Source organism: Plutella xylostella, chromosome 26 (genome assembly GCF_932276165.1).
Source record: "Plutella xylostella chromosome 26, ilPluXylo3.1, whole genome shotgun sequence".
NCBI classification, from domain to species: domain Eukaryota; kingdom Metazoa; phylum Arthropoda; class Insecta; order Lepidoptera; family Plutellidae; genus Plutella; species Plutella xylostella.
This window is the reverse complement of record NC_064006.1, coordinates 3,435,221-3,449,269: the sequence shown is the minus strand read 5'-3', so window position 1 is coordinate 3,449,269 and position 14,049 is coordinate 3,435,221. Positions and strand designations below refer to the sequence as shown.

Sequence of the window (14,049 nt, the reverse complement as noted above, 5' to 3'; positions counted from 1 at the left end):
TCTAGTTCATTATACGAGTGACACGATTGCAATACGAATCTTCTTGGCAGCTTGCACCGTTGTTCAACGCCCAGCGCCCAGTTGAAGCGAAATGTCGTACTTATTTTGGCCAGCGAATTTAAATATCCGATGCTGTACATATAGATAGCAGTTACATCTGTTTCAATCTTACATTGCTGAAACACGCATAGCTGTATTTACCGATTAGTCGTCTGGACGGCAAAGATGACGGAAGCAGGTCCAAATTGCAATCGAGTGAATTCGCGCCAAAACATACATTGAATTGCGGAAATACTAATATAGTGGAAACAATATTTTAATAATGTCAAATTATGTGTTCACAAAAAGTTTACTGATTATCGCTGCATTATAAATCATATATCTTTAAAAACAGCCTGTGGTCGATAAAGTGCTGTTGATAAATAGTGTGCATCTGAGTGAACAAGTGTGTAAAAGTTTGGTTACAGTTTTATTGGTTAACGTTTAATATTCAAAATGGATTGGAGCGTACTTAATGTGGATAGCGCGGCAGCTGCTATATCCAGAGATGATGGACAATCCAGCTTTCGCAGGAAGCAAGTTATGGTAATAAATAATATTATTGCTCGTATTTAACTGGAACATTTTCACCATATTTAAATCAAGTAGGTATATATTTTTTATTAACTTAGTATCCAAACCAATTAAAAAGACAGAATATCTATTTCTACGATGGCGATAAGATGAATACCTATCTACTAATAATTTACGAATTATGAAGCCAGACTTCTCTGCCAGACAGATGTTTCTGTCAAATTCCAGCGTACTTTACGACTTGGTGGTTGGTAGTAATATTTAGGTAGGTAGGTACTCGATCGCAGTATTCTAGTTCTAGTACACAATGAGGAAAGGGTAAAGGTATAGGTACCTATTATGACTTTAAATAATGTAACTAAACTATTAAAATACAAGGTAGACATGTAGAGAGAGCATGTTAAGTAGAGTCATCTTAAATTCATATTTTAAAAGCTCTTGATATTCTAGTTCTTAGCGTGTCAGTGACAAATACTAAAGGCGTTGGTCACTGTGTTGAAAGGATTATCCCGTCTGTTAAGTTGTAAGTCGTTTTAAGTTGAGCCTAATCAACCAATGTTTGGGACATTAAACAAGGTCACAAATCTTTTAACCCAACTCATTCCCAATAAAAGCTCAGTGGCAAAAGTGGGGTTTTATATATTTGTCGAGACGATTATTTTCCACTGACGCTCCATCTTCTTCGTAAATTGTCAATTTAAGGTCCAAAACTAAAGAAATAAGTGTGTATAAAAATGTAAGTTACTCCTGCAATTTTTTTTAATTTAACGACTAACAATAAAATATAGGTACTTAGTTATTAAAATGAATAAAAATGTTAATAACAACAATTTAGTTATTTGCCTGAAATTACCCTAATCTGAGGACATAAGGACATTGTTGAAGACAAATTTTCTAGATACCTGTACGCCGTACCTATCTACTACCTACTACTTATATGGTTGAGGAATTCCACGGAAAGCTTGTGAAGCACACGATGAATCTTATAAGGACAACTTTACTTGAAACCATAGATCCTTGTCATATTCAATATTTTGAAAATATTTATGAAAGCTTTTAGCCATGAGTCATGCATACAGGAAATACAATAGGTATGTAGGTACGTGTCTGCCAATTTGCGCGAACGTCTAGACAACAGATTTCCGAGAGCTTTGTGTTTTATAATTAAACTCTAAAATCCGTAAACAAGATAGTTAATCATTAAGTTTCAAACACAAGAACTTGTGATACAGCCGAAAGGGGGTCACTTAGCGGCAACTTTTGTTCTACGATTTTTGTACCTTCGCAATATAAAATTTTACTTACCCATAATTTTTTTCGTCATCAGCAAATAGTCATCATTTAGAAAAAAACATAGTTTTTTTCCCCGTCTTTTCAAAAAGTTGTAGAACTAAAGTTGTTCAGGATGACCCCCTGAGTCACACTCTTCCGGTTTACTATATATGTAATATACAACAAATACAATACCCTTAATAATAAACAAATCTTCTTTTTCACATCGTGTCTTTAACAAACACAAGAGGGACTAGCATATTCATCTTCGTGGTAAAAGGATTGTTTAGTCTGGTTAGCGTCAGTCAAAAACTGCACTTTTGAAAGTCATTTGCTAAAATCAAGATTCAACTTTAAAAAGTGCAGTTTTTATACTAATCAAAATCAAGGATTAATAAAACTCTTTTATGGCCTACCACTAATAATTTTCAACAGATGTTCATTGCAGTCTAACACTAACTGCACTTGTAAAACATGTAATGTATGTACTTAACTATTTGCGGCGGCAGGGAAAGGGTCATTATTATTTTAAAAGTTTTGATATAACTAAACGTAAAATAAACATTCAATAGGTATTTAAATTTTATCGTTAATTTGCCTACTGTTTCAATGCAAAGGTGACAAATGCAGACATTTAATAGCCTAAACTGTAATTAATGAACCTAGAAGCCAAAATTATCTAGAGGTGATATTCATAAAATAGTCAGTCTGAGCTTTGGTATGTAAGCGTGTTCACGTGTAAATAAAAAGCACCTTGTCAGTCGGCGTTTCAATGAGATGCCGTGTATGAGTTTTCAATTTTCCCGCCACGATGAGTCTTATAAAACTGAAAATTTCATATAAGATACTTGCTCAAATTTACAATAAATATTTATAAGAGCCAATGATACTAGAAATCATGTTTAATAATTAAAATATGTGTAAAAGAGAATTAAAATTGATTGGAATTCGGCGTATTTACCGCTTTCACGTTTTCTCTACCCAGATGTGAGCGTTTCCAAAATTAAACACCAGCCGTTCCATATCCCCACCCAGTCGCACTTTCCGCGCGATTACAGGAAAGCTGTAATCCGTAATATTATTTATATTTACGTTCAAATGATTATTTGTGAGTGTTTGTGGTGGTAAATTAAAAGTTTAGAACATGGATATACCAACTGATGTGTGGGGTCAATTGGCCTTGGAGGCCAGTCAAGTGTATATGGTGGATGGAACATTTCGGAGCCCATTTGCTAACACGGTAACGTAATCCGTTGATAAACATTGCACTTATTGTAAATTGTCAACCAAAGAGGACAACTATGTGCAGGCATAAACCATGATATCCAAAAATGGGTTACTTTTTGATTATAATGAAAAGATCTTCATTGATTTGATTTAGGATCTAATTATACACAAAAAATAGACAGCAATAGTTAAGAATTATGTATGTAGGTAAGTAGATATACATTATAGGTAGGTACATATTACTCATAAATATTTAAAACGAATTTAACAAGTACCTATTCATCTACCAAGTACCCAAGTAGGTAGGTTATATACACATAGTACGTACATGCAAACTGAACATACATCCTATAAACAAGGTTCACTAAAATGATTTTTTATTTACTTCCAGACAATAGAAAAACTGCCGGATAAAGTGCTACTGAACATTTTTTCATATCTCACACATCGTGAAATATGTCTAATGGCAACAGTTTGCAAGCGCTGGCGACTCATAGCGTACGACACAAGGCTGTGGACGCATGTCAGTCTGCGACCTGAAATATCTGGATTACACGTCGGTTTGTATGATTTATTTGCTTGCACTACCGCTAGGCTAGACTAATCATCCTTAGCTATCACCAAAGCACAGCCACACTGATGAGTCTGTTGCTCTATTTACAAAGACCAAAATAGATAAAGTTATTATTAGATTTAAAAAGAACAAGTCAGGAAGATTCAAGTATTTTTTTATTAGATACCTATATTTACATATATTTTAATAAAATAATATAAGTATTTAAATATTTGAGAACATAATGTGGCATTCTTATATTATGAGGACGCGAATTTCGCGAAAATTTTAGTTATATTTACCGGAAGTTATACATATACCCATAAAATAGGGAAATTATTATAGCAAATATCTGGCCACTCCACTATACTCAGAGGTGCCACCTATTGAAAATAACACAAACTAATTAACTCTAATCTCGGCCCGAGGGTTGTTAAATAGTACCTAGGTACAGTTAAAATAAATAAAAAAAAAACATTTTTCTATTGTGCCAAAAAAAGGAAATAAAATTTAAATTGTCAGACGGAAAAGTGAAGGTAGCCCGACCGAGCAGAGAAAATCAACTCAATCAAAGTTGTATGGCGCGGAGCTAGTGCAGCCCGTATGCCGCTAGGTGGCAAATCTCCCGCGCCATACAATTTTGAGTACAAATTATAATTTATACCATCGCTCTTACGGTTAAGAAAAACATCGTAGTTAAGGAAATCTCAATATCTAGATTGAGCTTATCTAGGATTCTCAATGTGAACTCACCAACCCGGCAGCGTGGCGGGAAATTCCAATCTTAGGGAGTTTATATTAGACCTTGGGGATAATAAAATGCACAAAGGTCCCATTCGAGAGTACCAGATGCAGGTACACTTACACCCTCACAGATATTAAAATCAATTAAGTATAATATACCTACAGTCAGCAAAATAAATAATATATTATGATAAAGTACCCCAGCACAAACAGTTTGATGCTCTGACTAGGTATGTTAGGTGACTCAAAAAAATATTTATCGATATAAAACTACTTATGGTCTACTTGCTACTCCTAGTTACTTACTACTATTCTCTAACCACAACACTCGTCTCCTTACAGGTTCCCTAGAATCCCTACTAGCTCTCATCTCGATCCGCTTCGGCCCGTCGCTGCGCTACATCGAGCTGCCCATCGAGCTCATCACGCACACGGTGCTGCACGAGCTCGCCGCCAAGTGCCCCAACCTCACGCACATGCTGCTCGACTTCAGCACCGGTCAGTACTGAGGGGGTGGGCCAATGGGAGGAAGGAGAAATTAGTGTCTAAACCGCGCGAGCGCGAGACGCCATTGGTGCGCTCAATGCTGCATGGAGGCTATTGGAGCGCTCTATGCTGCACGGGCGGCATTGGAGCGCTCTATGCCGCATGGACTTATTAGGTGCGCTCTATGCCGCATGGACTTATTTGGTGCGTTCTATGCCGCACGGACGCCATTGGTGCGCTCTATGCTGCTCGGCTGCTATTGGTCTATTGCGGAAGACGCGCTCCAAAGGCTATCTTATTATACCGCCGCCATTTTGTTTATCATACTAAGCGTAACTAAACTACGGTTGTTTTCTGTTTTATCTATAAGTCATCGGCGGCGTTTCATGCGTAATATGTAGGTTAGTAGGGATTATATAGTAGGAGTGTGGGTCCGCGTCGGCCCGTCGCTGCGCTACATCGAACTGCCCATCGAGCTCATCACGCACACGGTGCTGCACGAGCTCGCCGCCAAGTGCCCCAACCTCACGCACATGCTGCTCGACTTCAGCACCGGTCAGTACTGAGGGGGTGGACCAATGGGAGGTGCGGGTGGTGTCTAACCAGCGCGATGCTATTGGTGCGCTCTATGCCGCTCGCTCGCTTTTGGGGCGCTCTATGCCGCACGGAGGTCATTAGTGCGCTCTATGTCGAAGGAATGCTATTATATTAGTGCGATCTATGCTGCACGAAGGTTATTGGAGCGCTCTATGCTGCACGGACGCCATTGGCGCACTCTATTGCAGCTCGACCGCTGTTGGCCTATGAAGCAGATGCGGTTCGAACGCTCATTAGTTCTAAAATGCAACAAGCTAAGATAGCCGCCATTTGCCATTTTTTTCTTTCAATACAGAACCTATAAGTATCTAAAATGATTTTCTAGCAGCGTTTCTCACGAACAAAATCGCTTTAGGTATGTGGGGTAGGTCAGTAGGTATTAGTTTGAGTGTGGATCCGCTTCGGCCCGTCGCTGCGCTACATCGAGCTGCCCATCGAGCTCATCACGCACACGGTGCTGCACGAGCTCGCCGCCAAGTGCCCAAGGTCAGTACTGAGGTAGACCAATGGGAGATGCGGGTGGTGTTTAAACATCGTGACGCTATTGGTGCGCACTATGCTGCTTTAGTCTATGGCTGCACGAACGCCATTGGTGCGCCCTATAAGTACTGCACGTCATGGTAGCTATTGGTCTATTGCGGCCATGGTATTAATCTTATTACTTCCATGATTGCGGCAGACATTCTCCGAACATGTCTTTCTTTCATTCTATAACGACTAATGAAAACCTTCTCCTACCCACAGCCATGCAGCTTCACGACTTCTCCGAGATGCAGGCGTTCCCCACCAAGCTCAAGTACCTGTGCATCTGCCTGTCCGAGGTCATCTTCATGGAGGGCTTCATGCGGAAGATATATAACTTCATCAATGGACTGGAGATCTTGCATCTTATTGGTAAGTGTCGTAGCATTATTATGACGTCAATTTCCTGCTGATATCTAGAGGCAAGAGATAGCAACATGATCAGTCAACAATCTTCAATTGCATTTTTGGACAATGGGTAGACCTCCTCCAATGATTAATTCCTTAGGGCCACTAGCACCAACATATTAAATCTAGATTTAGTGTTAAATCTCGATTTAGTGTCAAATTTTATATGGATTGACGTTTCTTAAATCGAGATTTGACACTAAACCTAGATTTAAATGTTTGTGCAAGTGGCCCTTAGATGTCTACTGCTATCCTCATCCAACAAATACTGGCTTCCATCCAGCAGGCTTGAGGGCCATGAAATTTGCCTGTTCGAGGTCTCTATATAAGTACATATAGTTACCAACGGATAAGTTTGCCAACAGTCACTTCAGCTTACAGATTTATGTGCTACCTAAGTTAGTAAGTAGTCTTTCTTTGACGAATTTCCATTGATAGGTACCATTTCACAGCAGAAACTGTCCTTGTAACATTTCCCCTCCCACCCTCCAGGCACCTACGAGAAGGTGGAAGAAGAAGAAGAGGAGATCTACGAAGTTATCAACGTGCACAAGCTGAAGTCGGCCACGCCCAACCTGCGCGTCATCAACCTGTACGGCATCAACTTCGTGGACGATACGCACATCGACGCGTTCAGCTCCAATTGTATACAGGTTTGTGCTGTTTTCCTTTGGTTTGTGAAGAACCCTCATTTGGTAGATATGTAGGTAACTACATAGATAGGTAAGACTGACATTTTATAAGTACGGCAAATCCAAAATACCTCGTCTCTTTGCTCTAGATACCTCTCTTTGCGCTAGATTAGGTAACTTATAACTAAATGCTTATAAGTATTATAGGTGTGACCCGAGGTCTACAAAATAATTAAATATAGGTACAATACTCTGTCCTTCTTGTCCGATACGCGCTCTTAGGAAGAGGCCTGTAGCCTAGGTTAGTAGGTATTAAGTAGAGATCTACAAAGTCATCACTCTCGATAGTAACACAACTCCCCCCCCCTCAGCTGGAGTGCCTGGCGGTGAACTTCTGCAACAAGGTGCGCGGCTCCACCATGAAGACTCTGTTCCAGCGCTCGCGCCGCCTCACCACGCTGCTCATGAACGGATGCAGTAAGATTATATATTATTTACTTTAAAAAAAAACACACGCACTCACGCCTTGTACTAATGTACTCCCTTGCGGGGTAGGCAGAGGTGCATTGCTGCACCCACTTTTCGCCAGAGTGTATGTTAGTCCCAATGTAATAGGGGGCGGGCCTATTGCCATTTTACGGGCACATCCAAGACCCGAGAACAAATATCTGTGTTTAAACAAATATCTGCCCCAGCCGGGAATCGAACCCGGGACCATCGGCTCAGTAGTCAGGGTCACTAACCACTACGCCATTCGGTCGCCAAACTATTATTATTTACTTTAATATTATGTATTTATGACCGTGGAACACTGATAATCTGTTCAGTATACCAACCGTAGAATGGAACGTAGTTAATGGTCAAGAGTTTAGGATTCCGATTTCGGATTCTTCGGTGGCAGCACTTAAAATACATAGGTAGTTACTAAAGTATAAGGCACTAGTATTACTTATTATTATTTTTGTGGGTCCCACCGGGTCGGCTCCTATATCCCACCCTCCTACCATTAATCCAGAATTATTATACCCAATTACCCATCATAATAAATATACCTACTTCAAGATACCTATCTACCTGATTACTTTACTGGTTTATTGGTGATCCTATATACGATACGATGCGTCTGCATCGCATATACCGATTGACGACCGAATGGCGTAGTGGTTAGTGACCCTGACTGCTGAGCCGAAGGTCCCGGGTTCGATTCCCGCCTGGGGCAGATATTTGTTTAAAGACAGATATTTGTACTCGGGTATTGGGTGTTGATATTTATATTTAATATGTACTTATCTATCTATGTATTTGTGTAGATATATCAGCTGTCCGATACCCATAACACAGGCTCTGCCTAGCTTGGGGTCGGATGGTCGTGTGTGAGATGTCCCCACATATTATTATTATACCGACGCTATTCCAGCTCTAGCATTTGTCAACAGTCCACTAAGACATGATAAGTGTTTCTCCAACTCACATAATCAAACTATCCCGTATTCCCCACAGACCTAGAATCCGAGTACGTAATGCAAGTAGAATGGGAGAAATCGTCGATCCAGGAGCTGGACGTGACGGCCACGGACCTGTCCACCGAGTGCCTCATCGACATGCTCACCAGGATCCCCAACCTGCGCTTCCTCAGTGCCGGGCAGATTAATGGGTTCAATGATTCGGTTCTGAAGGCGTGGACTGAGGCTGGCACTTCTAGGTACGTTGCAGTTTGATTGTTTTGAAAGTCAGATGTGAAACTGTAGGGAGGTAGACAGTACCTATGTAGGTATATCACACTGAGTAAGTTTGAGAATTACTGCTTTGAACGGCAGATGAGAGACGTAGTACGGGGTGCACATTATCTCACTGAGTAGTTAAGGCCGCACCGTTTGTAGGTAGGTAAGTACCTACATAATACTGCACTGAGAAAAAATGTGGCACAACTTTTTGACCAATCGTGCATGCACGATAAAATTTTAAAGCTATTTCGAATTTTAAATGGTGCGGCACTAATGGTAACTATAAGGGTGCAATAGATATCTCCACGAGGTTTGCCAACCAAAAATATTATTTGTGTTAAGTATCACCTACCGCGTGTACCTTCAATATTCATATACTCTGTCCTCGGCCTTACTTATCCAACCGCTCTTCCTACTGCTGCCTAGCGCTACTTCAGCATATTTTCTTATAAATAGCTCTGTCCGTAAAGTTGAGTTCGAGTACCCACAAGAAAACGAAATATTGAGCAAAATATGTATACATATATTACATATTGGGTATGGGCCCCCTGGATATCGAGAAAGACAACGTTAAATTTCAAAGTCAAATGCTCAGTCAGAAAAACGGTAGTCAACGAATCACTCGACATTTATCCCCTAGTTAAGTATGTATTTTAATTCCCAATCTAACTTCACCAACCCTAATCTTCCAGGAACCTAGTAGCCCTGGATGTGGACTCGTCAGACAACATAACGGACGAGGCGCTGCACCGCTTCCTGTCGCGGCACGGCAGCCAGCTGTGGGGGCTGGTGCTGAGCGGCATGACGCACATCACCGACCAGCTGTGGCAGAGCGTGCTGCAGGTGCTCAACAACGCCAAGTGAGTGTCTTCCAGCTAGGAGGCATCTATATAGAGCGTGGGACACCCGAGCACGACTATGTGCAGCATACCTATATAGAGCGTGGGACACCCTCTGTCTAGATGTGGACTCGTCAGACAACATAACGGACGAGGCGCTGCACCGCTTCCTGTCGCGGCACGGCAGCCAGCTGTGGGGGCTGGTGCTGAGCGGCATGACGCACATCACCGACCAGCTGTGGCAGAGCGTGCTGCAGGTGCTCAACAACGCCAAGTGAGTGTCTTCCAGCTAGGAGGCATCTATATAGAGCGTGGGACACCCGAGCACGACTATGTGCAGCATACCTATATAGAGCGTGGGACACCCTCTGTCTAGATGTGGACTCGTCAGACAACATAACGGACGAGGCGCTGCACCGCTTCCTGTCGCGGCACGGCAGCCAGCTGTGGGGGCTGGTGCTGAGCGGCATGACGCACATCACCGACCAGCTGTGGCAGAGCGTGCTGCAGGTGCTCAACAACGCCAAGTGAGTGTCTTCCAGCTAGGAGGCATCTATATAGAGCGTGGGACACCCGAGCACGACTATGTGCAGCATACCTATATAGAGCGTGGGACACCCTCTGTCTAGATGTGGACTCGTCAGACAACATAACGGACGAGGCGCTGCACCGCTTCCTGTCGCGGCACGGCAGCCAGCTGTGGGGGCTGGTGCTAGGGGGTCAAGGGCCCTGGTGCATAGGGAAAGAATCGGGCCCTCCTCCTCCCCTCTTTCTGCGTAGTTTGAGCTTATATAGGCCCTCAGAAGTAAGTGAACTTATCCCTTGTAGGCTAAATCCATACGTCGTCTCTATTAGAATATAACTTATATTCTATCTGTTCCAGCTTCAGCTGCCTTCTTCCCTTTGCCTACCTTCTAAGTAGAACCGTAACCTAAGTAACCTAACTACTATAAAACAAGATTTATAACTATAAGTAATTACCGCCAAGCAAAACTGATGCCCTTTCAGTGCATAGCAGTCAATCACCATCCCAGTTTTAATAATGATTATTTTCTGTCCAGTTCATAAAATTTTAATAAGAATAATTTTTATTTCAGAATCCTTATCATGGGAACACAAGAGAGACTTGGAGTCAATATTCACGTTGATCAGGTAAATAATAAATTTTTAATTTAGGTGTAAAGGTAGGTAAATACTTACGCACGTACATATTAAGATTTTTATTCCTAAAAATACTGTCTGACGACTGCACGCCGGCAACGAAAAGAAAAAGGCTTGTATTTAAACCTCCACCAAAAAATATTCAATTCTGCCTCCAATAAATTCGAAATCGCCGCCAAAACGGATAAATCGGCACCAAATCATGTGTCCTATAATATTGCAGAAATGTACCAATTAATTTTTTACTGTATACCATAAAATTATATCGACAGCATTTAAATTTATTTCAAACCAGATAAACTATATTGTCGCTTAGTAAATGTAATCAATATATTATTTTATGAGTACCATTTTAGTAACCCTGCTAAGCCAAAAAAAAAATTGTACCCTAAACCAAAGTTACTAGTTAAAATACTTTTAGAATTAAATAATTAGTATGTAGTAGGTACCTACCTACCATAATATATCTTTATAATATCTTCAAATAAGGGTGGGGATAGGGATGCAAATTAAGATAAAGATGGGAATATTATTATGTACGGGGACGGGGACCTTGGCGACCTTGGTGGCCTTGGGGATTTTGGGTACCTTGGCGACCTTGGGGACTTTAGGCACCTTGGGTACCTTGGCAACCTTGGGGACCTTAGGCACCTTGGGGACCTGGGGGACTTTGGGCATATTGGGGACCTTGGCGACCTTGGAGACCCTGGAGACCTAGGGTTACCTAAGAGACCTTGGTGATCTAGGAGACCTTGGCGACCTTGGGGACCTTAGGCACCTTGGGTACCTTGGTGACCTTGGGGACCTTGGGTCCTTGGGGGACTTTGGGCATCTTGGGGATCTTGGCGACCTTGACGACCTTGGGGACCTGGGGGACTTTGGACTTCTTGGGGACCTTGCCACCTGGGGGACTTTGGGCATCTTAGAAAGCTTGGTGACCTTGGCGACCTTGGGGACCTAGGGTTACCTAGGAGAACTTGGAGATCTAGGAGACCTTGGTGACCTTGGGGACTTTAGGCACCTTGGGTACCTTGGCGATCTTGGCGACCTTAGGCACGTTGGGGACCTTAAGGACCTTGGGAACCTTGGGGACCTGGGGACTTTGGGCATCTTGGGCACCTTGGGCACCTTGGGCTCCTTGGGCACCTCGGGCACCCTGGGGCATCTCAGGCACCTAGGGCATCTCAGGCACCTAGGGCACCTTGAGCACCTTGGGCACATAGGGCTCCTAGGGCACCTTGGGCACTTTGGGCACCTAGGGCACTTTGGGCACCTAGGGGCACCTTGGGCATTTTGGGCACCTAGGGAAACTTGGGCATCTTGGACACCTTGGACACCTTGGGGACGGGACGGGGACGGCAACATACCTTATTTGATTTGAAATAAATTTTAATGATGTTCATATAATTTTTATGGTATGTAAATAGTGCCAACATTTCTACAATATTATAGGACACATGATTTGGTGCTGATTTATCCGTTTTGGTGACAAAAAAGATTATCCGTTGTAAACTTGCAATTATTTGGAGGCGTGTTTATTTATTTTGGAACGTAAATGTATTTTTTTGGGATTTCGATTTTGGAGTTGGTTTAATTAATTTGGTTTTAATTAATTTTTTTGGTGCAATGTATTAGCGTACAAATATTTTTTTTGGTGGTGATTTAAATTGTACCCAAAGAAAAATAACCACCTTTCTTTTACAATTCCAGCTAATGGACGGCATCGCCAACTACTGCCCGAACCTGGAGCGGCTGGAGCTGCGCTGGGACCCCGAGAACCTGCGCTTCAGCGACAAGAGCCAGAAGGCCATCGACATATTGCGCGTCAAGTGCCTCAAACTCAAGTGTCTAGTGCTCAGGTAATGGTTGAGTCCACTGCTGTTTGGTCTAACAAGGAATAAGGAAGTTAAACTCTGTCTTCGATAGGAATCCTTATCCAACCACTACTGTGTACCTATCTAAAGTCTTCATGGGACTGTGAAAATCTACGCTTTAGAGACAAGAGCCAGAAGGCCATCGACATCCTGCGCGTTAAGTGCCTCAAACTCAAGTGTCTCGTGCTCAGGTACTTACAATCATCATCAGCCAATAGAGTTTAAGTACTGCTGCTAGGTCTCCAGTCGAATACTAAGTAGTAATTCTAGTCTAGTCAGTAACACTAACTAAGGAAATGGTACTGTTTTACACCTCTTGATTTAAAACTCTGAATTTGTATGGCGCGAAAGAGCTGCCATCTAGCGGTACACTAACTGCAACTACCTCATCATCATGCCCCATTTCGTCCCCACTGCTGGGGCACGGGTCTCCTTCCATTGAAGGAAGGGTTTAGGCCTAGTCCACCACGCAACTACCTCAGCGCCACATAAACTCGTTACTTTTTCCGTCCTCGAACGCTGACAAAACCTCCACTGGTTTTATAGCTACCTTACAGCCGATACACATTGAAGTAACGTAATATGCAATGAAAGAATTCACATAGTTGAAATGGTCTATTCATGCGCACGGTTCGTCGTTCGTCATAGTACTCTTTGGGTTCGTCGTCGGCACTGTAGGGATTCTTTCATTGCCTGCTACTGCTACATTGCATGTTACGTTACAGGTGTCTGTATATGCCCTTATAATTCAATATGTATACCTTGCATATCAGTAACCTGACCCCCTCTCTTCCAGTGACGGTCGCTACTACGAGATAGTGAAGGCCAACTTCGAGCGCGCAGACCGCACCACCGTGGTCCGCACCTCCACCAACTGTCGCGTCTCCAACTACTACCTGCTGTCTAACTACCGCGACTTGGTGTTCAATTAGAAACTGTTCAGCCGAGTGTCTACCTCTAAACGAAATTATGTTTTAATCTGTACATAATTAATTACATATACAAAGTGGCGCCTCTACCGGTAACATCTGGTAGCATCTAAGCTAATTCCGAACCACTATTTTCGATTTGTATTTTTATACCTTTGAGGAACAATTAAGTTGATCAATATAAGAAATTACATCTAAACATAAGTGAAAATGGGAAAGAAAATGTACTGTAATTTATTTATATATATAACTCATACTGTAATTTATTTATTTTGCTCTGTTGTGATTGTTCAGTTCAGCATTGGTTTTTACGAATCATTATTATATCATTGGTTCAATTCAAGCTACAGTGCTGCCAATATTGGACAGTTTTCTATTGAAACGGTCTATCAAATGTGTCTAGGTTCTAAATGTAAATTTTATCCTTGTACTGTTGATTTATGGATGCACGTTGATGTTTATATTTTAATAAATCGTTTTATTGTTGTTTACCTTGATAATTTGTCTT

At 42.0% G+C, this 14,049-nt stretch overlaps 1 protein-coding gene across 1 annotated transcript; it reads left to right on the top strand.

Annotated features, from left to right (window-relative positions):
* Positions 1 to 2,829: 2,829 nt before the first annotated feature.
* On the top strand, positions 2,830 to 14,038 carry LOC105388177 (F-box/LRR-repeat protein 2). Its single transcript, XM_048630725.1, has 11 exons — positions 2,830 to 3,085; positions 3,464 to 3,632; positions 4,712 to 4,867; positions 6,197 to 6,346; positions 6,875 to 7,035; positions 7,386 to 7,491; positions 8,515 to 8,716; positions 9,431 to 9,598; positions 10,675 to 10,729; positions 12,449 to 12,597; positions 13,409 to 14,038. The coding sequence occupies exons 1-11, from the start codon at positions 2,990 to 2,992 to the stop codon at positions 13,542 to 13,544; spliced, it is 1,548 nt and encodes a 515-aa protein (XP_048486682.1). The 5' UTR covers positions 2,830 to 2,989; the 3' UTR covers positions 13,545 to 14,038.
* The last annotated feature ends 11 nt before the right edge of the window (positions 14,039 to 14,049 follow it).